The sequence below is a fragment of the Melospiza georgiana genome, chromosome 5, assembly GCF_028018845.1.
Source record: "Melospiza georgiana isolate bMelGeo1 chromosome 5, bMelGeo1.pri, whole genome shotgun sequence".
NCBI lineage: Eukaryota > Metazoa > Chordata > Aves > Passeriformes > Passerellidae > Melospiza > Melospiza georgiana.
This window is the reverse complement of record NC_080434.1, coordinates 60,467,317-60,493,804: the sequence shown is the minus strand read 5'-3', so window position 1 is coordinate 60,493,804 and position 26,488 is coordinate 60,467,317. Positions and strand designations below refer to the sequence as shown.

At 39.2% G+C, this 26,488-nt stretch overlaps 1 protein-coding gene across 8 annotated transcripts in view; it reads left to right on the top strand.

The window, feature by feature from the left end:
• The first annotated feature begins 1,196 nt into the window (after nucleotides 1–1,196).
• LDB2 (LIM domain binding 2) overlaps nucleotides 1,197–26,488 on the top strand; it is a 213,301-nt gene continuing 188,009 nt past the window's right edge. For all 8 annotated transcript variants that reach the window (XM_058024605.1, XM_058024603.1, XM_058024604.1 and 5 more), the window contains exon 1: nucleotides 1,197–1,489. In XM_058024605.1, the coding sequence (XP_057880588.1) occupies nucleotides 1,358–1,489 (132 nt within the window). In that variant the 5' untranslated portion in view covers nucleotides 1,197–1,357. The remainder of the gene's footprint in view (nucleotides 1,490–26,488) is intronic.

The window sequence follows — 26,488 nt, the reverse complement described above, 5'->3', positions numbered from 1 at the left end:
GAGAACCGTTGTGGCTGCAGCTCATTGTTATTCTCTTAATCATATTAGTTAACTAAATCTGTTCCTAGAGTGGTTCCATTTGCTTGAATGAATTTACATGAGAGATTAATTCAGCGCTGTTTATTGTTGTTTTTACATTTATTCAGTACTGTAAATAATGCCTGATACTTTACAGCTGTGTATGAGGACACAGTCTGTGCTTCGAGGACTTTTTCGTACAGGTAATTTGAAGGCTCCCCTCCTAGACCTGGCACTTTCCCATGGAGCACATGAGCCCATTTTGTTTATTCTATATTTTTAGGACTTTTCGTTCACGTGGTGTCCGCTCCCAGCACTTTCCTGCAAGTATGATTCAACAGATAAAGTTCATCCCTCACCTCCGAGGGGTGATCTCCTCCCCTTGCCCTCCCCTCCTCCCTCGGGACCCCCTCCCCAATGTTAGCTACTCACTGGCAACGCTCTCTAACCGCTGCTGGATTGATGCCCAGCAATGATCCCAAAATCAGGGAGCAGTCTCCCACCTAGCTGCCGACGCCTCCGCGCCGGACAGCGGCGTCCAGAACGCCCCATTTGTGTTGGGCTGACCCCCGCCGAAGGGCACTGCCGCTGCTCGTCCGGGGGTCCCGCTCTGCCACCCGCCCCTTTGTGCTCTCCCATTTTCCGGGAGCTTTCTGCGGCTGGCATCCGAGTGCTCTCCATTGTGTGAAGTGTGGCGTGCGGGCTATTCTTTGTGCCGTGCCCCGGGTGCGGCCCCGGCCCGGGCAGCGCGGAGCGGAGCGGCCGCCCCGGGCGGGCAGCGGGCGCTGCGGGCGCCGTCGGGCGCGGGGGAAGCGGCGCTGCCCGCGGCGGGATGGCCGTGGCCTGTGTTTATGTATTTTGTAGTAATCACATTTCTGACATTACCCGCGGGGTGATTGGCTCAGGCAGCTTTTAAACCACCTATATGCTAACGAGCCCGCCGCGGCTCCGGCGGGGGCCTGCGGGGGGACAGCGAACCCCAACCCGCACCTCTGCCAGGCGGGGAGGGACGGCGGGGGGATGGCATTTCTGAACTAGTCGGCAGCGCGGACAGGAAATGACCCCTCCAGAAACTGCTGCTTTAAAACCGAGCGGCGGTGCCTGAAGCTATCCAGCCTCCCTCTCCGCGTCTGGAGCCTGAGCGCTCCCGCTCCCCCCACCCCCCCGCCCGTCTCCGCCGGAGCGGGCTCCCACAGCAGTCCCCAGCCAGTGCGTGCAGCCTGGATGTGTGTGTGTGTGTGCGCGCCGCTACTTTGTACTGTGAAGAACACACAGCCCATGTGCTCTGTATGGATGTTGATGATACTCTGTGTAGCTTGAATCTCTGCAAGCAGGCAAGATGTCCAGCACACCACATGACCCTTTCTATTCTTCTCCTTTTGGCCCATTTTATAGGAGACACACACCATACATGGTGCAACCAGAGTACCGAATATATGAAATGAACAAGAGGCTGCAGTCGCGGACGGAGGTAAGTCCCCCAGCCTTGTTTTCCTGTGCATGGACCGTGGTTGGTTTCAGCCCGAATTCCAGCTGAAGCGTCCCACTAGACAGTACAGTATATGCAGGCATGAACCCTAATTAATTTAGTAGTTTAATTGGGTAATCCCTCGTTATGTTTCCACGCAGAGCAACTCTTTGAGGAGATACCAGCTTAGGCTGAAATCATGAAATTACAGTACAGCACTTCAGCGTTGATTATAATGCTGGTCTAAGGAAATTTCTTTGCCTTAGTGTGTTGTTTGTTCAGGATCCGTCCTGCTGGCATTTGCAGCTATAATATTGTGAAGTATTGCTTCTGCTTTTGCACAAAATTAATTCTGGAATGTTGCAGGTTTAGGGGGAGAGACGAACATTTTGGTTCTGTTCTGTGAACTCATTAAAATGAAAAATGGATGATAACTTAAAAGGGGAGCAGAGTTTTAAAAACTTATTCCTAGGCTACTCTTAAAGAACACATGTTTGGGACAACCGACAAGAGAAATTTGTGTTTACATTTAGAATGCTGTTGCTTTTAGCAAGAGAGATGCTCAGTTCACTACTTTATCATATAGCTGTCAAAAGTACCCAGTAATGTAAACTACATTTACTGTTGGTTATGCTTTGTAAAATGTGTTAGTGGTTTATATACCCTGGCTTCGAAATCCAGATCAGCCACTGCAAAGAACGTACTGAATGGGAGGGAGAAATGCTTTTGTCATTAAAAAAAATAAAAGAAGAAAGAAATACTGGGGGCTGCATCTTGTTATTTACATGGTTAAGGAAAGCACACTTTTCAAGTCTAATGAAGTGAAAGTGAATCAGGCTGCATTTCTGTCCATGTGTCTGTGTTTGTGCAGCAAACATTCTTGGTGCTGCAATTTTTCATAGTAGTCTAATAGTGGTGCCCTGAAAAGACTTTTTAAAAGTATGAATCTTTTATAGTAAACGGCTTTATGTAGTGCCAAATATCTGCCAGGTTTGTGACACGCAGCATGGTGAAGGATCTCATGTTGGTCTGTTTGTTGTGTTGTGATTCTTTAAGATAACATGAGGTTATCATAAAATAAAACACACATGCCTGAATTGTCAGCTAAGCCATGGAGAATCTGTGACATTTAATGTATATGATACAGCTAACGAGATGTGACCTGCTTTCTGATTGGGCACCGCCACGGGGTAACTGCTTTTCCATCACTGTTACCACCGCCAGCCTTGGAACGTTGCTGGGGAGCAATTGGTGATTCACTTTGTGCTGCCTAAAAACTCCAAGCAGCTCTTTGCTCCCAAAATCACGGCAAGTGTTTGTCAGTTTTGCCCTAAGTTGTTGGCTGCAGAGGGTTGCTGCCATTTATAATGAGGGTTTGTTTGCTGCTGCTTGTTTGTTACTGTCTTGCAACTCTGTTCCTTACATTCCTGTACATATTCATGTAATAATTTATAGACTTTTTCAAGTGAGAAGAGCAAATATGTATCACTGAGTGATTTCTTCAGGGTTTTATATACGACCTGCTCTAAAAGCTGTCAGTGCTAACTTAGCCTTTTTTCATATTATTTTAGTGGTACTTTTAATACTTGACCAGTTCCTGATTGTAGCTCCTTTTTGGATGTTACACTAGAAAAGTTTTTGAAGGGCTTGTGAAACAACTTTCCCCTCCTTCGTTGCTGAGGTGTGCTGAATTAAACTTCAGCACCTTAAATTGCAATTTTTGCTGAACAAATTCAGATGGATTGTTGTGGGCAAAAAGCAATAGCCCACTCTTTCTTGCTAGGAGTGCCTTGCATTTTACTTTGACAGTCAGTATTTAGTTAATGAAGGCCTTATGCTCCAGCATTTCTTTTATTTGCTCAGAATAAAAATTCTTTTGCTATGTGATTGTTCAGTGTTTACATTCTGGTTCTCTGTTTTTTCAGTTTATGAGCTCAGTGCTGTAAGCATTGTTGTTCATTGAAATGTGTTTTTTAGCTAACTTCATTTCATCTCATTCATCTTCCTATGAAAACTTCTCCATAATAAAAAACCAAAAATATTAAACTAATTTCCTGGGACACTAGAGTGACTACATGTAGACAGTCTGTAAAGAATAATTCTGGCTTTTTGGGCAGGTCAGAAAGTGGAAGTTTCACATTAATTTTATACACTTCCAAGCATGTTTGGGACTGTAGGTGAAGGCTTCTGGAGCATGTAATTTTTTGAATCCAGAGCCTGGTATGTCATGGAAGGAATGTGCTTGTGCTGTGGGTGATACAGGATTGCTGCATGAACGTCTCTCTTGAGGCAGTCTTTGGAATAATGTAGGCACTGGTCTCTGAAGGAGGCTGCTTGTGCTCTGTGAGCCCCAGGGGGTAGGTGAGCACAGGCAAAGCAGCTTAAGGCGAAAGGAATTACAAAGCAACTCTCCAAAAGACTGGGGGTAGCAAGCTGGCAGATTCCACATGGACCCAACTTGTGCAGAGGGACAGTGGCAAATGAGGATGCATTAAAAAATGGGAAACTACAGCCTTTATCCCAAATATATCCATGGAAAGCCTTTGGGATTTTACTGGTTGCATAAAACATGAAAATGTTCTTAATAACCCTGTAGAGCCAGATTCTCTACTGTCCCTTGCAGAGGTGGAAGTTCCAAGGCAGAGCAAAACATATATTATTTAATAAAGTTGTACAGGGGATGGATGGAGAGCCTATGGAAGGAGCATCTGTATGTCATGTCTATCTGTTTTCTTCTCTCCCTTCCCATTGTAGTGCTCCAAAGCTTGCAGGTAGGTGAGAAATTATTTAAAAAAAAAAATTAAAAAAGCAATGAGCTGGTAGAAGCACCATTGGGGAATCCACCACAAGGCATTCCCACTCCTGCTCTCCCAGCAGCAGGGTCGATGGTTGGGGGAGGTAGAAGTGTTCTCAAAAGGGCTCAGGGCTTGGGGACCCTTCCTGAGAAATCCACTGCTTCCACTCCAGTTTCTGTCAGCACTGGTGGAAGGGAATAACAGCCAGTGTGAGGGATGTGCTCGGTGTATTAAGCAGACAAAGTACACAGTGATAAAGAAAGGTCATTTAGATGCAGCATAGCTATCTTTGTTGTTGCTGTTTCCTTTAGGAAGAAATGGAAGTCATGAAAGTAAAGAATTAGCAGCTTTAGCCTGTGCTAGACATGCAAACCTTTGCTCTCCAAACTTCTTATAACTTTATGGGCTCCTCAGACAGAACCTACAACTGCCTTTTTAAATTCGGGGTCAGTCTTAGGCGAGGAATTCCAATCACACCCAGGCAGGGGGTGGTTTTATGATGTAAGTACTGGCAAAAGTCCACCACCTAGCTAATTCTTATGTGATCTAAAGTAAATTAGGGAGTCTGAGTTACTAAACAGTCTACAGGAAAACTGAACCTTCCTTAAAAGTTGTTCAAAGAAATCTAATATGGTAATACTTTTTTCTAAATTAATACATGCTTTCTTAATAATACTTTGGGAGCATCCAGTGCCATGTTCTAATGCACCAACAATCCCTATTTAAAGAAGTAAAATGAATATTTAAATGTTTAATAATCTCTGGCAGATATAAAGATAAATCTTGCTTACTTCTCTCATAGTTGATTAACTTCTGGTTAAACAAAATGCAGCTGTTTCCTCGCTCTGTGTGTGGTTTTCAGGATTTCATTCCCATTCACTCATACATGGTTTATCTTAATTTTTTTTATATCTGTGTTAGTTTAACATTTCAAGAAAGGAATCCTGTTGTGGCATAATCAGCACTTTCTGAAGTTCTAGGTAGCAATACACAACATAAGTAAATGTCTCTGTTTTTCATAAAACTTGATGTTTAAAAAGGCACCTCTTTACCTCTTTGATGTTGTAAATCCTTTTCTGTTCTAATTTTTAATCATTTGAAACTGCTTACACTTAAAAGAAAAAAAGGTGATTATATCTTGTATATAATTATTCAGTAACATTACAGAGTGCTGTGAATAGATTACTTAAAGTTGCTGACAGTTTAAAGTTTGAGGCGTTGCTTTATTGTCAATAATCAAAGAAATGTATCAAGCCTTTCACTTGTTTATTTAGTCCCCTGTATTGTTAGAAGTTTTGTGTATCACAATACATTAAATTCACCTGTATCTCTCTCTGTCACTACAAGAGATTATGCTTTACATCACCATTGGATGCAACACGCAGCTTTCCCTCTGGCTGAGGGAGCAGTGTTTTCAAGGGTGACTAGAGACCTTGATTAGTAGCATATTTATTTTAAAGACAATCAGCTTAATCAAATGATATTAAACTTCTATTAAACTGCATAGTGAATTTAACAAAGATTTCATGATGGAAAAATGTATAAAGAAAATTAAAAGGAAAATAAAGGAGGGTGTTATGATTATTTAAAAGCTGCTAAATGAACTGGAAGCTTACACAGACATTCATACGCAACCAAATATTTAATGCAAATCAAAGCAAAACAAATTTTCTGCAGTTTAATGAAAGTCTCTTATTTTTCTTTCTCACATTGCTATCTGATGAAATAATCTTCTTCTTCCTGATGCATTTTTAATAGATTAGTCATAAAAATCTATGTTGTGACATCACATTTGTTCGCCTAGCAACTTAGTATGGCAAACAGATCTCTCATATTGGGTACATAAGTCTGAGTTTGTCCAATGACTTTGTTTTGTTGAGGGGAAAACACACAAACTTCTGTTTAAAGTAATTTTGAGAAAATATTCTTTCACCCACAAATATACTAATACTTAGCAATTCTAGGAACATGAGTAAAGTATTTTGAGAGTACTTATGAACCATGCTTTGCTGAAACTAAAAGGTCAGTGTTAAAAGAAAACCCTTGAATGCCTTTAGGCAGACTCTGACTTCAGAATGGATTCAAGGCTCTTTTTACTGATTTTCTTTTATTTCATACATGTTTTCTATCCGCTAAAAAAATTTCAGTTGCAGCTGCTTTCAATTAAAATTGTTGCAAACTAACAATTCTTATGAGGCCAGGGGAGAAAAAAAAGACTCCACTTCCTTTACATGTTGATCCTTAGCTTACGATCAGGGATATCTTGCTACTCCTGCCCACCCTTCCCCCCAAAAAAGTCATATAATAGAAGGGAAACTGCAAGCATGCTGCATTTGGGGGTAGGGGCTGGTGAGGGTGGAGAAAGAGTCACTGCAAAAGTGTAAGAATGGGTCTTGTCTGCAATCATTCTGATGCTTACTAGATAATTTTCTATAAAGAAACCTTTTCAACTCTTCTTTTTTTTTTTCTTTACTCGTTATGCCATAAATCCACTTAGAAAAACCCCTAAACTTTGTCTTTCCCTGATGTAAACAAGATTTACTATGCAGATCCAGTCTCAAAAATAGAAGCTGTTGGTTAGTGAGAAAGAACAAAATAGAGATCATAACAAGGAGCCAGTCCTGTGCTATCATTTAAGCTGGAGTTTCGCCTGCAGTAAGATTGCAAGATCAGATAAAAAAGAAAATAATTTAGGTTTTGTATATGCATTTTCTTTGTTTAAAAAGGGATAAGATTGCTAAACTCTTTGCAGTATTTTTTAGCTGGACTTCTCACTTCAAATGGTATTTTTTTGCATCTCTTTGCCAGAAGTTGCATATCTACTATAAACACGCATTTCAGCCATGCTGGTTCTTTGTTCAGTTGTTTCCTCCATGAGAAGAGCCTTCTTCCCTGCACTATGCTGTGTAAACAGGTCAGGATAGAGCCCCACTTTTGCCAGGTACTCTTTTCCAGAAGTTGTTGCTGAGCCACTTGATGCCTTAGAAGGGTGATTGTGGCATGAACAAAGTTGCCACAAAGAGGCTGCTGAATAGTCTCCCAAAAAGCCTGTGGTAGGGCAGGACATGTTGGCCAGTTCTCAGTGGTCCTATTTATTACACAAAATTAGTAGTGAAAGAAACATGACCAAATCCCTGGCTAAAAATCTTCTCCCCTAAGCCTGCACCTTTCTTTTCCCTGGTACATTCTTTCTGTGTTTGGTTTCTGTCAGAATTTCAGAGAGAAGGCAATTTATGGTCAGAATACTGTTTCTATCACATTGTGGTTGACAGCCATGCCCTACTCAACTAAAACCTGAAAATTATCAATCGAGGTTGAGTAGTCCACTTGGGTACTTCTGAGGTAACAGGGAATCAGCTAGACCATCTGCAGAACTTGAACCTCAGTTTGGGAACAGCTGATACCTCTGGAAACAGCTCCAATACTTGAATGCCTTAAAAGATTAGTGAAAAACCAACTGCTCTGGAAAAATGAGACCTTTTCATAACTAGACATGAAGTAGAACACAGTGTGTTTCTAAACCTGTCACCTCTTCAGGATTCAAGAGGTGTTGGTCCTGAGGAGTCTTTGGCCATAAATGTTACAGCCACAGGCTGTCCTCTCCATGAGACTTAGATCATCTTGGCATCACCTTGGTGTTTCTGCAGTATTGTCAAGGAGGCATGCCCATGGTGAAGCTTCTGGCCAGGGGCTGTACCCATCCTCAGCATACAGACTTGAATCACAGACTCACAGAGTGGTTTGGGTTGTAGTGGTTTTGTGGGGTTGAATTAGAGCCAGAATAAAAGTATCACACTGGAACTTCTCCCTGAGGTCTTTCTCTTGTCAATATTCACATTCAGGTGCTTATTCAGAACAGAATGGCAAACTCAGAACTGATGTATTAAAGCCCACAGCTTTATGTAGGTTTCTAAATGTGCTTAAATCTACTGCTGGGTCAGCTGCAAACCAAATAGTTTGCATCCTTTGGAGCAGTTAATGAACTGGAAGGTTACTGCAAATCTGACATACATGATCTGCAGTACCTGTAGATATCCTTCTTCCCTGGTTCTAGGCTTGCCAAGCCTAGTTACCTGAGCAGGAGCATCATTTGTATGTGTATTAAAAAGGGGAGGGAGAAATCCAATCTCAGTATAGTTTTGACATCAGATTACTCACATAAAGCAGATTCAATATCTGTCTAGATCCCATGCATTTTACCCAACTGCTAGCTGCAGACTATAACATCCAAAAAGAATTGCCTGGCTGAATGACTTTATCTGTTGCATTCAAAGTGCAAAGACACATTATGTGTGTAAAAAAGTCATCATATTTGGAACCCCCTGATTAAAGCAGACTCAAGAGTAGATTGAATCATAGATCCACTTTGCTTATTCTTGAAAAACTAAATACCTGGAAAAAACAATTGACCATGTTTGAGTATTAATATGTGTAGTCTTACATTACATGTGCAGTGGACTATTTTGACTTTCCTTTTGGACTTTCAAACATTTGGTTTTTTTCCTAACTACATTTGTACTAGGTGATTTTCTAAAGTAGTAAATTGAGAAAATGATGACTTTGAGCACATGTGCATTTGAAGTATTTTATGTACCTTATTGTGATTTTTCTTCCAGTTGTGTAGTTTTGCCTCAGCCATTAGCAGAAAATTTTATCAGACAAATAGCTGCCATCTGTCCTAGAGCAGGTTACAAATAGATTTCCGAGATATTAATAACTACATTATGCAAAAAAAGAAATATTCTAAGTCTTTAAATACAATAGTTACGTGAACAGAGAAAAATGCTCAGAAAACAGGAAAGTAAATAGAGTGAAACTTTTTCATTTTATTTCTTCTTATACTGAAGCACCTTCAGCATACATCATCCCTTAGGAAGGCAGTCAGCAGCACCAGCATTTCTAACCATCTTCTGTGGACTAGACATGCTCCAGGGTGAGGTGGGCAAAACACATGTGGCAGCTGCTTTGCCTCTAGGTTTGCAAGCAGGACAGCCCTTAATTAGTGGGAAAGGGGAAGATGAAATACCTCACACCTAGAATGCTCTGTTTTTCTTCTGCAGTTTACAAAAGTCTCATGCATGGGTCATTTTGACACTGGAGAAGGCCTTTTCACATTAATGCCACTCACCATCTTCCATAGTTCTTGTAGCTGGTTTAAGTACCAAAAATGTTACTATGTTACTCTATCTTGCATCACAATGATGTGAAAAGAAAAGAACTACTATATAATAATTCCTTTAGAGAAAATGAAAATAATTCTTGTTGTTCAGTATGTTGCAAGAAGGACCTCCTTCCTTTTGGCACTCATTTCTCCACCTTTTTTCTCCATACCAAGATGTTGAAAACATTCACAGAATCTTCACAGAAACTCAATTTCACAGAATCTCTGATGGACTTGAGATGTGCAGTTGCAGTCATACCTTTTGCTGTAGTGGATGGAGACAATACAATAGCTCTATTGCTTCTACCTAGACTTAATCACTGGAATATCAGTTAACCCTTAGGGTAATTAGGTAATAATGTTGATGATGTGATTTGAAGTATCATTTCAAGCAATTAGAAGTTCAGATATAATGTGATGCAGTTATGCATTATATAGTGCATCTATCCATTTTACACAGCAAAAATTACCATATGTTTTTTGGGAAGCTTGGCATTTTGCAGTGACTGGGGTTCTGCTTGTATTTATGAACAGCATGCCTGTAAACTGTGGTAATAACTCTTTGAAGGCCACACCTATGCACACTGCTGATTATGTTAAATAGCATAGGCCCATTTTAATGAATGTGTTGGCATGAATAATGGGACATGAAAAGCCAACACACTGGGTAAATGTTCATTACCTGAGTGCAACAAATACTACATGAAAAATTTCCGTGACAATTCACTTGAGTTTAGCTGTGAATTTGCTTTGGCTATGTTCGTGCTCTTTATGCTTTTCTGTGAATGTTTGATCAGTGGAGGTTTATTCTTACAAATAATTGCAGAATGCAAATTTCAATTTATTAACCATTACTGAAAGAATTTGCTTATTTTATACAGGCTAAGCTGAGAGGCAGTGTTTCCTGTTTTGAGCTTACCTCCCAGATAGAACCATGATACTTAGAAATTAAATACACCAGAGAAGAATCTCTGATTGCTTTGCAGTGAGGACTGACTGGTGTATGAATGTAAAGCAAATTAATAACAATGGCTGGTTGCAATGGGAAAATTACAAGTCAGTAAATATGATGTATGTGCATAATCTTTTCATGGAACGGAATGCTGCTCAGTGTGCAGTTACATTAGAAAAATGGTAAAAATTTTCTAAGCTTCCTGGCATTTTAAGCTCTAGCTCCATCTGTGCTCATCCAGTCAAAGATGCAAAACAGTAACACACGATATATGACCAACTACAATATATAGTCTTAACAGAATATTACATGCTTAGAGCACATTGCTTCTTATGAAGAACGAGCAGAAATATGTCATAAATTTGAATAATTAGTGCATTCAAATAAATTGTTACTAATTCCTAGAAACTCTTGGTAGAACGAAGTGGTTTTCATAAAATTTTTTATTTGATATGAATGATTAGCTCAACTCTTTTCAGTACTTCCTAACACTGGCAGGATTAATAATGCAAAGTGAAAAGACTGGCCAAGATGCCAGTGCACCAAGTGCTTCTCTTCTCCAACAGTGCTGTAAGATTACCTAATGCCCATATAAAAAACATCCTTAGGCAACCGAGTTGCACCTTGGCTGATCGTTGCATCCAAAGAGCTGCACTTCTAAATATGCAGTGTGGCACAGACTTCCTCGTAGGGAGCAGTGTTAGCACTGGTTTGCAACCTGAAGCCACAACCTGCGTGTCCAGACTGACAAGAATCCTACCACTTGAGCCACTGTGACACCTTGTGGCTTGTGAAGCAACACAGGCATCTTTTAGAAAACTAACAGGAAAAATCCAGAGGTTAATGGATATTGACAAATGTCCTTTCATACAAATACCAATAGAAATCTCTTTGCTGGGTTGCTATACTGTGTTTTCAAGATGCAGTTAAATTAGGTGTTAGTGGGCTCATTTCTGTTTGTGTCTTTTATAGCATGTATTTTACTGCTAAGTGGCAAAAGCTGAGGCATCATTTTGCTAAGTCTGACCTGCTGCTATTATCTCCATGGCTTTGGTGTTTGCTCGTCAGTCAGATTACATAAAGAAACACTGGTTTTGGATGCAGTACAGAGTAAATATCTTATTTGTTTGAGACCACTAATTTGGTGAACCAAAACAATGCTTGAAGGGTGAAGAGTACTTTTTGACACTGAGTATGTTTTAAATGGTAGCTAAACAGCAGCTTCAACTAAGTTATAGTTAACGTTTGACAATGAGCAAGTAACTCCATACAACCATGACTCTGGGGTTAAATAGATTGAAATTTTAGCTGTGGATGGTTCATTAACTACAATGAAGTTGTATTTTGCTGAGATATTACCATTAAACTTAAAATTTGGCCAAGAGCTTAGAAAGAACCCTGCATCTATAAATGCTCAGGACTGCATGGTGTCTTGATTGCCACTTGTTACATCTTCATAGGAGCATGTCTGTGTTTTCTTCCACCATCATCCTGAGCATCTGAGGGGAGTTGCCTGTAAGTGCATGCATTATGTCCCGTAACAATTTCCTTGGCTCTGATGTTTTCAAAAACTAGGCATCAACTGGGCTGAAATAGTTGCCTTCTGTTGCCAAACACCACCTTATTCCTGAATACACCCTTATGATGCAAAGAGTCTGCATCCCTCTTTTGTCCTTTATCTTCAGGTGTGTCCATGGTGCTGTCACTTAAGCATCATACATAGACAAACATCCCCAAACTTTCATTTAACTTGATGGTGTGGGAAAGACAGCAGCCCAGAACTCAGGGTGTGCAATCTGCCTTATTTCATGCACAGATATATTGATCCTTTGCTGAGCTTTATGCTTGTAAAATTAGGTGGTTACTGATGCTCACACTACCTTGTCTTCACAATGTGCAGCTTTACTATAAGGTTCTTGGGGCTGGAACCACCTTCTCTCTTCTTGTGCAGTGCTAGAACAATAGAGTTCAGGTCTGTATCTGCAGCATGTTTTTATTATTGTGCTGTGTATTGTAACTAACTAAAGGCTAAAAGTAGTAGTATTTGGTAGTAGTATTTGAAATACTTTCAAATCCAAATCTATATATACCATTGTCATTTTGATGTCATAAATAAAACATTTTAATTAACATTATATGTATTTATGCACTAAAAAGGATTGTCCACAATAGAAAGTACCACAATAGTCTAAGTTCTTGGAAGATGACTGTTTAATGTTATTAACACTTTTTGTTACTTCTCAAGTAATTCAGCACACCCGTGCAAATCTATTGGTTTTGCCAAGGAACCACAAATATATTTAAGCCAGTATTCTGCTGGTTGATTTGTACATCTGATATTGTTATTAAATAATAATATCTTTTGCTTTTTAAGTGTGATTCTTCAGTAGATTCATGTCAATCAAAGTAGCCCATTCTAATTCCACATTTTCTTAATAGTGGAAAAACCACCTTATCTTAAATTCTACAGGGCAAGCATATTATTTTTGATGGGAACTGGCGCTGTGGAATATGTATCTTATTTCATGATGATTTGGGGAGGGAATATTGTAAAGTCTGGTAATAAATTAAGTTCTTGTAATAAGTACAGATGAAGCAGGGAGGTTGTTCTAGGGAAGAAAGGCAACACTTATTTTTTCTTTTATTGTTTGCACTCTACTGATTTAATTAGCCAGTGAGAACAGACCCACTTTGAATATTAAAAAGACAAAATCAACTTCCCCCTCCCCCGTCCCCACATCTGTTGCCTTTTGGAGACTACTTACAGTACCAGAACTACCAAGAGTCTAATGGATTTTGCTTTTTAACAGACATTACCTGTATTTGCTCACAAATAAATGAGGTAGTTATAAGTATTTTATTCTGGGTCTGAGGAAAACGTGCTTAAAATGTCATTTTGAAAGGAACTGGGCTACCTTAAGCAAAACCAATGCATTTTTAGTGTTATACAAATGAAGTCAGTCTTGATACATTTCTGAATGGTGATCTAATAGAAATATCTTAATGGTTACCATATTATAGAAACTTAAATAATTCCTAGGACTGCTTGAAGTTGGAAAGAGTGAAGTCCTGTGTGGGGTTATATATTGGTCAGGAGCAGGAGAGCATAGATTGATAAAACTACTGAAGTGATCTCTGCTCTGTTTCATTATGCTGCTGCCTTCTGCAGTATCAATTAGATGGACTGGATTTCAGTAAGGCAGTGAAGCAGTTTGCTGCACCTCTGCTGGGTTAGACCCACCCTTGCACAGAGCTCCAGCCTTCTTTCTAATCACAGCCTGGAGTGTGAATATTAATGCCTTACCCAGACTGCAGTGCTGCAGGGCCCAGGCATCCTTGTCAGTGGGTCCTGCTCTGGGACCATGCTATTTTGGCACCTTTTATCACCAGAATTGTGAATTCCCTTAGCTTTGTTTTTTAACATTTAAAAGCATCTAAAAAGGGAGAAATTTTTAAATTGCATTTTTTCTTGCCGTTTTTATAGGCATACACTAGCTACTTTATTAAAATATTTTTCCTGTTGAGAGGAAACAATTCTCCCAATTTTGCTGAAGGTGGCTTTTTAGAAACACAATTACCTATATAATTTTCAAGATTATTATTAGGAAATACATGAAACTATTAGGACCATGGGAACTTGGATAAACCCACCTGGTGTGCAAATTTTGTTACCAGAATAACTGCACTAAGGTTGAGAACACTGTGTGTGATTATAAGAGTCAACTGAGAAACATAAATTGAGAGCTCAGCCCAGCAGTCTTTCCCTTCCTTGGAGATTGATGGCACACAGATGCACAATTGCAAATAACATAATTTGTAGGCCAGCAGTGCTGTTGTGATAAAAAAAAAAAGGAAAAAAAAAGGGTGAAAAAAGGAAAAAAAAATCTGTTTCTCTGTCAGAAGCGTCCTAGGTTTGCTTCAGTTTGGTCTTGTAACTGCAGCTCCTCATCCCATGCAAAGATTTCTTCTTTAAGTCAATGAAATGAACATTTGGTCCTGTATATGAAGGTATTAGAACAAGGTGCAGCAACTGGAACAGCAAAAACTTGGTTTTGTGGAACCTACCTATTCTAATGGATTTAGCAAAAGGACTGGAAATATTCTGCTTTTTAGTGTTGTCCATAGTTGACTCTGCAATAAAATTGCACGTTCAGGGACTTAGATTTTGTTTGCACTTAAAATTTCACAAAATGCAAAAGGTATAATAGAAAGCATGGTTAAGAACAAGCAGCAGTCATTATTAAGGAGTATTGTGTAGCAAAACAAATAACAGAAACTGAGTGAAGTTTTTCTCAATCAGAAATTTAGCTGGAGAGAAATGTATGGCTCATAAATTAGCAGAATAGTAGATAGATCTGGCAGGCTGAATGAAGTGCATAATTTAGCTGAGCTTATCAACACTTTGAAAGTGGACTACAAAGCCCACATTATTAGCTGTATTAATAAAAACAAATTTCGCAAGACTTGTCATTGTGGTTATTCTAATGCTGATCAAAACCAAATCCTGGACGTACATAGTTAATATTTTCCAGTGTTTTTCTCCAGGAACAGCTAGCTTCTGCTGCTTTACCAGGAAGGGGAAGGATGATAAAATGAAATTCACAGCCTTTTAGTGTCTGTTCAGCCTGCAACTGGCAGCGTTTGGGGTTTGTGGCTGCTGACCTGGCAGACTTACAGCATTTTTATGACGTCAAGTGCACTCTTCATGGGTCTGTACAAGCTAAATACGAGCTTCAGCCTCCCCTCTATGTCCCCCACCCCCATTTGTTTTCATTTGGGAGGCTAAGGACTTCTCTCAGTAAAAGTAAGAGAGAGAGAACTGAGCTGCTCCCTGCACTCTCAGACTTGTGTGTGGCAGCGTGACCTGAGTTACTGGGCTCAGCAGCCTGTTTTTGTAGAGATGCTTTCTGTATAGTGCTTTATTTGCTTGGTATGGTAAAGGGTAAATTGCTGGTTTAATAAGTGAAAAATGGATGCAGCTAGCAAATCTGAGCTCTGCTCAAATAAATAGCAAGTTCTTCATTAACTTCAATATCACCAGCACTATATAAAGTGGATATATCCATTATATATATAATGGATTCCTTAGGTTGCTATTTGTATGAACTTTTGAGCTCTTTTGCTAAGAAAATGAGATTGAAATAATTATGTATCTACGAGGTTTTATATATCTTGACAAAATGTTACTGTCTGTTTCACACTCAGTTGTATTTAAAACCTGTGGGTGCATTTCAGGCCATAAAATAAGTTTACAAAACAACAGCCGCTTGCATTCACAGTTGTACTTAATGATTTATTTATTTCTAGGAATTGCATTTGAAATTCCCAGACATCTAAAGCTTTTTCAGCATCAAACTGACCACTGATCTTAGAAAATCATCTACATCAGCACCAACTCAATCACTGACAAGGGCTGGAGGAAATGAAACATCTGGGATCTATTAAGATTTTTATTTATGCTTTTAAATATTGAAGTGTGCATGACTGCTTGGCTTTTACACTTTGAGCATGAATCCATTAAAGAAAGCTCTCACAGCACAAACAGTTGCAAGGAGAAGTGATTTGGGCTGGAAAGCTGGGACCCCACCATGTAATTGCAGAGGAATCTCAAGGAAGGCGATGACTGTGGTGAACGTATGTTTGTCTATTTATTGTGGTGACAAAAAAGTTCTTCCCAAAGATAACTCTTCAATTTTCTCAAGGCTTCTTGCAGAAAATGCTTCACCTTTGCAGTTATCTCCCTTCTGTATGCTGTACATTTGAGATGCAGCCTTGCTGCATCTGCGGTTGTAGGTGATAGCATGAAGTTTTGTTGCTGTCAAATAAGCCCCTGTCTGCCCCCTCACCAAAGGACAATGTTATTAGCTTGCCTTTGCCCTGGGAAGGAGGCTGTTAGGCCAGGGGCTCAGGCTGTTTCCACAAACTCTGCTAAATCTGCTCCGCTCTCCTGCGTTCCTCTGGAGTCCTGGGGTGCAGGATAGGGGTTGGGGTTGCAACCTCTGAGATACTCTGTCACCATAATACCTAGCAGATTGTAAATATATAGTTAAAGACTGAGGCAGTGCAGCTACTGGGTTTTAGAGCTCAGGTAAGGAAAGGCCTGAGTGGGAATGCACTCAGGTTTTCCCCAGGACAGCCCTGCACCTCAAAGGCAGCGTCTCCGCCTGAATGAGACGTGTTGTGTTGGGGCTAAAACAGCTGGGCCTGCAGGCACCTGATGCTTTCTAAACACACCTTTGTGCCTTGCTCCTCCTTCAGCCAGTGCATGTGATTGCTGAGCTGCAGAATGGCCTGGGCTGCTCCCGTTGATGAGGAGCTGGCAGAGGACAGAATGCAGCATGGCTGCACGTACAGCAGCCGGAGTGCTCTGCACTGCCAGCACTGGGGCTCCAGGTAGGCACCAGTGAGAAACTGTGTCCCATCCTCGCCTGGACCAGTCACTAGAGGGAGGAGATCTTGTAATCTGGGTTAACAAACCTGGAACATCACAGGCATTTTGGTGGAAGATTGTAAATCCTATTTATAGTGGCTGGTGGAAAGAGAAGTGCAGTACCAGGTAGTGATCCCTCAGCTGAGGCCAAGCCTCCCCCATCCTGCAGAAACACTCCTGTAAAATATATTTGGGATTTTGTCTGTGGCTTGCTGATTTCACTGAAGACTCTGAAAATAGCATCTGGAAAGAATTACCTGGAAACCATGTGAGTTTGGGGAAGAGGAAGGAAAAAATATGCATTTTTTCAGAGAACAGGTGCATTCAAGGTATGCTTCCCATAGTGAGTTTTACCAGAATTTTCCATTCTTTACTTTAGGATTCATGGAAATGGGAGAATGATGCAGTGAATAGTGTTATCCTTAGGAAGAGATAGGATTTCAGAAGTGACTTTCCAACAAATATATTAGTTTATATTTTTCCAAATATATATTAGTCACTCAGCCTGTTCTGAGTGACCATGAACAGGCAAATGTTTAAATACCATTTTTATAGACATTACTAACCTAAAGGGAACAATAAAAGCAAAAGGGTTTCCTGGTGTAGCATACAGTGTCTTTAAAAAGACATTTTGAAATTTCTTGCGACCTGACATGAAATTTCGTGATTGGATAATAACCTGTAGCAAAGGGAACATAGTTTAGTTGTATTGTCTTGATGAACTACATTTAAAACTTGCTTAGGATGTATGTCAAAAACTATAATGAAGCAGTAACTCATAGAAAGCTAATATATTATTTATCAACAAATGTTAACTAGGTTGCACAGATTTGAATACCCTTCAGGACTTCCCTTTGGGTCTTTTTACAAGTACACATAAAAATGTTAGATATATCAGCAGAAAATTTAAAGAAAAATGAAATTTGTTGAAGTTTCACCCAGAACTTGCATTGCTGATACAGAGAACTGCAATGAATACAGATGATTCCACTGATGATTATTATTCAGAATACCAGTGCTGTGGGTTTTCCCCTATAAGTGACATTGTAAGAGAGATTTATTGTTTTACAAGTTTAAATTGGCATTTCTCATTCATTTAGAGATGCACTATGTTGTAATACCTAGCAGCTTAAACTTAGGCTATGAATGAAAAAGCACACTTAGAAAATCTTGGAGCTAGATCATAGCGTGGCAGCTCTGTGAAAGATTGCCTGCTCAATGATTAGTTGCAGCACTCCTACTAAATGTGTTTCAATTCAGTTTTTGTCACTGAGAAATCAAGAAATAGGTGGCTTATTAAAGGTGACCACATCCTTTTATGCAAATTTAATGCACTTGGCAGGTTTATCATGATAAATAGTCAGGATGAGATGGTTCATGATGTATCTCTAATCTCTTCTGTGAAGATGTTCGTGTCTTGCAGGAAGTAGCCCCTTGAGAGTTCAAATCTTTAGAAGTGTGTGACAGATGGTGATGTCTGCAGAGTCTCATAGACTTGCTTTGAAGTAACTCCAAATAGTGCCTTCAGTTAATGTTCAGCTTTTGCAAGTTCTCTGGCTTCATCTCTCCTTTGGTGCCCTCCTCTCTCCTCCATCATGTTGCCTCCCCAAGTTGTTCCAGGTACTGAGAGGAACATGCACCACATCTTATAGAGTACATTACATCTCTCTCCCCAGTCCTGTCATATTTTGTCTGTAAAGTTGTTCTTCCATTAGACATCTTGCATATTTTAAGGGAAGTGATTCACAACAGAAAAACAATAAAACAGAACAAATGTCTTAGAAAATCCCATCTATCATTCATGCATTGTGTTTAGTTTTTTAAGAAGTCTTTTGAGTAAGGAGCAAGCATCAGTGCCAGTGTCATATTAACTATGCTATGTTGTGTTAATTATAATCAATTAACAATATTAATTAGGCCAACTTCTCTTTCGATTAGTAACAAGAAATGGTTAAATTTTAATGCTGCTGCAGGGGATCTGAAGGAACTCACATAAAAAAAAAAAAACATGGCAAAGCTTTTTTATATAAATCTTATTCTACTGGAATACAGCTAATGAAATAGATATAAAAGCATAAAAAATACATAAAAATACATCTGAATAATGGTATATTTTCAGAGCATAATATTTTCACTTTTCATTACTTGGCCTTGGTTGATCTGTGTTTAGAAGGACTTCTCTTCTAAAATCAAGTATCAAATTTCATGTAAAGTTTTATACCTGTCATAGTCCCTTTCTAAGTTCCCATTTTAGAATCATTCTTCTTAAATATTGTTGTTACTATCACCACTATACATAACCTTGTGTGTAATAATTGGTAATGTTTCATTTGGTATACATAAATTTTTAGTGTATAGATGTTTTTTGGCATGACTTCTTTCTCAAATGGAATTCCCACAACTTTTCAAGGAAATTTTGGGGAAATCATTACCTTCCATGATTAGTCTGGTTTAAAAATTCTTGGGTTTGAGGTTGTACTTTTAGCCATCAATCTGTGCCATTAACTAACCCCATTTTGGATGGTTGACATTTTTAAATTAAATGTTGAAGGCACACTAGTACATCTTCATCAACATATGTTTTAGATTCTTATTATGCTTCGAAAACATTGTACTTTCATATCACAGTGTAATTGTATTATAGTAGTAGTAGTAGTAATAATAATAAAAACAAAAGCCCTGAAAAATGGTACCACAGACCTGATCAGCTGTCTATAGTCTAGGAAAGAGGTACTGATGAATTGTACAATCTCCTTGTTAAAATTCTGCTTGTGAGTTAAGAAAAAGACTGTAGTGACTTTTCATGCTCTGTGACATTCCCTTTGTTTCTGATTATTGCTACAGCATTTCATCCCAAAGTGATTTATGGAATCACTTTGACTGATTCTCAATTTATAAGAATTTATTTGCAGAGCAGAGGTGTTATTTTGCATCTGTAATGAAAAAGAAAGTCCAAAGTTATAGTTGCAATCTTTATTTAAAGATACATAGTCTTAATTTAAAGATACATATATTCTCTTATCCAGTTGTTAGTTTATAGTCTGTATCTACAAGACTTCTATTACTTACATAAGTAATTCCTGTAGTTCTAATGCAGACTCAATAAACACTTTAATAATCATGAGTCTTCATGATTATTACTATATTTTAGTAAGTTATGTGATAGAGGCAAACTTAATTACCCCTTACTCAGAGTGCCTTCTTGAAAGGTCACCATTGCATTTCTTCTCTTGCTTTGAACTGGCAATCCATTTGCACATGTGAATGAAACAATAATAGATAATTACCTGCTTACTACTGCTGGCAGTATTTTGACTCACGGAGATTGAAGCAGTACCTGTAACGTGCTGTGCTCCACCACAGACCATATTAGAGTTGAGTGGACCTTGGAGCCACTGCAGCCAATGTGGCCATGACCAGAAGATTCATTTGTTCACTTCTTGCCTATTTTACTATTCAGCTATTAAAAATATGTCTGACTCATGTGAGTCTCTCTTGGTTGTTGCTGTTTTTGTGTAAGCCATGCTGGTTGTCTTTCCTTTATTAAGCAGGACTGTTTCTTCCCCAACTTGCTTTCAGACACAGACTTGGACCACCTCAGTGCCATGTTCTGGTCTAACTCTCTTCTCTTGCCTTGGGAAGATTGTTAATAATACCGTGCCATGGTTTTGCTACTGAATTTCAGTAATGAATATTGAACTTCCCTGCATCATTTTTTAAGCCTTTCTGGAGCAGCACCCAACCAACCAATAAACCAAATAAACCAAACCAATAAACCAACCAATTCTAAATTTTCCAACTTTGATGTTAGTTTTTTTGTAGATTTTTTTTTTTTGCATGATGGGCAAATAAGAAATCTCATTCACTGTGTTTCTGATAATTGTCATATTCATCATATACCTGCACTGCAAAATGAATATGCAATCCAGTGGTCTCAGTGAAGAATGTCCTGAATAGCATAGTCCTTGCACACGTTGTGAATCATAACCCAAATCTTTTATCTAGGGCATCTTTTGACTGCTTATGAGTGGATTGCTATCTGGTGATCTTCAGAAGAGAAAAGCTGCTTAAGTGGAGAGGAAAAAAAATAGGAAAGAGGGGGGGAAAAAAAGATAATGCCATCCAGACTAACTGCTTCACCAATAGGTAATATTTGTGCCCACAGAACTGATACTACTTAGCAATCAATAATATGCACTGATAAAAAAGAAGTGGAAAACACAAAATATTTACTCAACAGTCTGTTTGCTTTTATAGTAGCAACCAGTCTAGGCTTTTATTTGCAAACTGTGAACAAAAATGGAACATCAAAATAACTGTGCAGTTTCCTAAATTTTTTCTCCTTTTTTTTTTGTCTCTTTGGAAGCCATTTACATGACTGTCAGTTTAGTAAATGAGCACATTTTTAAACTTCAGGCATCACACATGATAGGTGTATAAACTAGCTAGAGCAATGCACTTACAGGAATGCCAGCAAAGCTCTGAAAACTAAAGTAGATGCTAAAGCTAACTGATTGTCCTGGCTGTGTGGGCACAAACACGAAGATATGGTGCCATCTCTTCTGTGTTGCTTGGCCAGACTGCCTGGAAAGAGAGATCAGGAAAAGACAGATTGGCATAAGCCCTCTTGCTCAGTTCCTGTGAACACCATGATAAAACAGATTCAAACTCAATAGTACTGGGGGCTGGCTAGCAGAGTAAGGAAAATATTGGCAAAGTAACAGCTTTAGAACAGGGTTTAGAACAGCCTGGAGGCTCTTATTTTTTGTGAGTCAGTAAGAGGAAAGATAGTTGATAGATGCTATTTAGATTAGTCAGCTTTGATGCTCTCTTTCTATTACTAAGGATTGCTTTAAATAAATCTCATTTCTTCTTATTCATGTAAGAATATTCCTCTGGACTTAACAGAAGTGTTAAGAAGGGTCACCTAGTGGTGATCAATAGAGTAACTTGTTTTTCATCAGTGAGATGAGTGTGCACAATTCGCCTGTAACCATCATGTTTATGCAAAGGACAAAACTGGTAAATAGCTTGAAATATATTACTTGACAATTTTCTGTGAGATTTAATACAGAGAAGAGAAGGTGAAGGACAGAGTCTACAAATATATCTGATATAGATGTAAGGAGCTGTAAAAGTAGATTATACTGCAGGATCCTCTTCTACCCCCCTGTATGTAAGAAAAGAATGCGTGTGCCCGAAATAAAGCAAAACAATGTGAACTCCTAGCATTATCTTCAGCCAAAAAGTGGCAGTTCTGCTTACCAAAATAATATAGGTTTTGTGTTCTCAAGAGAAGAACATTGTCAAAAGGAACAAATGAATAAATTCTCTATAAAATGCATGGGTTCAGGTCCTGTGAATTTCTCACAGTTGAGTCTAATATCACTTAGGAAAATGTAGAGCCCTTGAAAACACACGAGTCAAACCCCTAGAAAATTCTGTTGTTGCTTTTTCATCCAAAGTCCCCATTTGACTTTGTTTAAGATTCATATCTGAAATTTTAGTTAAAAATAATACTGTCAGCTTTATCTAAAAAACAAGACACCAGAATCCCTTGCCAGAGTGCCATAAACAGAACATTTTTTGAAAAGGTCTGCTGTACCTCGCACCATTTATTGCGTATTCTTCAAATTTGCATAGTGTTTTCTACCTGGTAGTGAAAATATATAATTTTTTCTTTTTTTTAAATTCCTGGTTGTGGTAGATTTTTTGGAGGGATTTTCTGGAACTAGTTGACTGGTTGGCAGGACTACTGATAAGGATTTCATAGAAGGTAACCAAGAAGAAAAACTCCTTGTTGGAAGCCTTTATTTACCTTACAGATGCTAGCAAATCTTCTGCTTAAAATTTGTAGGTGTCTGCATATACAAAAATGAAAACTGATGCATTTTGTGGTTTCATTGTCATATTTTAAATACTGCCTCCATTGTGCAGTATCTGGATTACAAATAAACCAGTTCATTTTCTTCTACTTCTGACCTGATTTGCAGGCTTAGAGATCTCAACACAGATACATTGAACTTCTTTAGTTCTGACTATAGCTCCCAAGTTTGTCTGCTAATTGATAAAAATAGTAAACAAAGACTTAAAATGATCATCCTTACCCACGCACATAACAACAACAAAAAAAAAAAAAGGCAAAAAAGGGCTGGATGCTTGGCTTGAACTGCCAGACATTATCTGTTTAAATTCTCAAAGAGAGTGAGTGAAATCTGCATAGAAACTCAGAAAGAGCATCTATAGACTGAACACTTTCTCACATGTCAGTGCTCTCACAGGCTGGCATGTCAGAAAAGGCTTTGCAGTTTTGTTTTTTAGGGTGTCACAAGCTAGCACAAGCATGCAAGCCTTCTTCATTGCATGAAATTTTAAGAAATAAGTTGGATCACTGAATGAATGGAAGGAATGAAGCTCTCAATGCTCGCAGTGAAAGTTTAACATATGAATTACATGCTTCATCCTTCAGCCCATCTAACTACTCTTGTACACCTGATAAGAGCTGGGCTGGCATATCACTCTCTTACAGTGAAACAATTTTTGAATTTTTGTCCTAATCTGCCTGCCTAGAATCTTGTATTAATACTCATTGCATTGTGTGCGAGCACTTCCCAAGTGTCAGGACAACAATGATATCTCTCTCTTCCTTCCCCAGCAGGGATGGAAACAGTTGGTTTGTTCTTTCGTCATCAGGGAGCTCAGAAGGGGTCAGGGAGGCAGGATGGTTAACAATATGGTTTTGTAACTTAGCAGCCTGGGTGGATTTCATCCCCATTGTTGCTTTCTTCCTGCTTTGTGGTGGTTGCATGCTCACTTGCCAGCTTCCCTTCCTGGTCATTGGCACAACTCAAAGGAGGAAAGGAAGGCTCTAAGTGGCTGGGTGCAGAACTGAGGCTGGGAAGAGGTGAGATGTTGTATGAAACAGACTGATAAGAGGCTTGATGACATGATCAGATAGAGGAGCTTTAGAAGGCTAAAGTCAGGCCTGCTGAGGAAGATTTATTGCAGTAGAAAGAGGTCATGTATTTTTCTCTTGTGAAACCCCACAGGAATGGACTAGAGTGCAGAGAACGATGTGACACACCTAATAGTAAAGGAAGATGAGTTAGTTTTCTCTCACAAACCATACTGAATTGTATGGGTAAATATGCAAGCTGGAAGTTGGATAGCTGGGGGCAGGCCTCCGCTTTGCTGTAGTTGGGTGCTGTTTAGCACCTCCTTCTCCCAAAGGCAATGACATTACAGGATCCTTCTAGTAGAATACTTGTGTACCAGAAAGTGACTGAAAGTATTTTTGAGGGAAATAAAAAATTAAAAATCCATTGCTGACAATAAATATTTTTTTATCTCAAAAATATTTTAGCAGTGTCCATGTAACCTCTGCATGACAGCTGTGAGAGATTTCATCCTTTAATCTTCTGAGACAATTTGGATGGAAGAAGGGAAGTAGAACAGAAAAGACAGGGTGGTGCTGAGAAGCTCAGAGCCAGGGGACTGTGGAGTGTAGGACCATTCTGCCTCATTAGGGCAGGAGACAGCACTGGCTCAAACATGTCAGATCTGCTGGCTGCTTGGTCAGATCAAAGAAATGCTGCATCCTCACACACTGGGGCTTGCTGGGCATTCCAGAGTGTGTGAAATGCAGAGGGTTTGCATTTCTTCTTTGAGAAGATAAAATGTCTGTGCACTGTATGTCCACTCCAACCCTCTGTACAAACAGCAGGAGTGACACAACTACGTGTAACAATGCAGCATTTCACATGATATTTCCACTGTGCTCAGTAATTCTGACAGGATTCTTAATGCAGGGAGTATTTGCAGTATGAATTGCTGCCAGAACTACAGGCACATTGTTGCTAGAACAGCAAACAGCAGAGAGCTAAAAATACCAGGGGTCAAAATTTACTGTTGGAATAAATCTGAGAACTGTTTTAGTTTTGAGGGACTTCCTCATGCATGACCGATTTGCCACATATGTTGCTTGATATCTGGCCATACAAGCTCTTTGCTTTCTCAGTTTTTGTAGTACAGGATTTGTCCATATCTGCTTAATGTCTTTTTGGAAGCAAAGTGCCTGGCATTTGAGAATTCTCTTTCCCTCTCTATTTACTTTTCTTTTTATATTTTTCTTCCTCTATTTTTTTAACTCTTCCTTGGTTTTGCTCACCTTTGGTTCAGAAAAGCTGGTGTCTCGAGAAGCCATCAATGCACAGGATATTCCAGTGCTAGCTGGTGATTGATAGGTCCTGTACTGAACCTTGTTGTCTTTCTTCATCCCCTTCCCTCCCTTTGTTTCATTTCCTTTTCCCCTTGACAACACAGTGGTTTCCAAACTGAATGTCTTTGGCTCTGCTGTGGCTTTAAAAATACTTCAAATTTAGATATTTTGGGAGCTCTGGAAAGGGAGAAAGAATGGTAGAGGGCTTTTGTCTTCCTCTTATTTTCTGATGGAGTTTGAATTTCCTTGAATTCCCAAGACAATTTCCCATGGGAAAGAGCAACTTTCACAAGGAACAGCTTTGCCAGGCTGTCTTGAACTTAGACCCTGGGAACTTGCACAACTATTCACCTGTACTATGAATGCAACAGTCAGAATATCTCCTATAATCTTCATCTTGGGATTCAGACTGCAAAAAAAAGTTCATCCAATTAAAAAAAAAAGAAAAAACAGAAAATAGCAGGTGTCCACCTCTTACTACACTTCCTCTGTCAGAAAATTAAAAGCCTTCCTGGTTTTCAGTGGTGTCATCTCTTGCCTTTGCTGAGGTTTTTGCAACCAAGACTTGTCTTTTTTCTCCCATTTTCCTTTTGAATTTGGATTTGGTTCATATATTTGTTCTTCCATAAAGTGGAACATGGTATCAGAGGCAATTCTTTGCACATCACTCCCTGTGTTAGTGTCCCCTCCATGACTAGAACAGCCTGACTGGCTGGCAAAGCCCCTCATCTGATAATTGTATGTATTTGTTTAATGTTACTGCAACTCTCTAAACAATTTCCACACACCCAAACTTTGGTTATATCCTCTACACTGTGGGTATATTATCCTGTCTCTATTTTCTGTTGAACTCTGCACCGTTCAAACTTGAAACTCCCTGGTGCAGGATGAGACTTGGAATAGAAAGTTTTAAGCCAGCCCATCTTCCAACTCCGTATTTTTAAGTGATAGCATGAAAGAAATGGAAAGCTGATTTATACAGCCCAAGAACAATTTCTCTTTGTACAGACATCTCTGTGTGCTGTGATAGCAGAGAATTCTTATGGGAGTGTGAAGTAACCTGTGCAGTATTTGGGGCAAAACTGCTGATGGTGGGAAAAAGAAGTGTTTCCTGACCACTTCTATTTTCATGGGGTTGAAAAAAATGTTGGCCATTACTTGTTGACTGAGATGCTGCCTTGATCCTTTTGGCCTCATAAACTAAGAAAAAAAGTACCAAAGGCTTAACATGACTGCGTTACAGGCAGTTATTTGCTACACTGAATAACACAATCTAGATATTTTCACCCTATCTACATGTTAGCTTTGGCTTAATAGTTCAGGAGGGTGATCCAGAAAATAGCTCTCCTTCCTTAGTCATTTCAGCAAGCATTTATTTATGTTCATTTAAACTGCATGCAGTCTGAAATTCTTTCAAATAATAAATATAATTCCCTCACATGCCAC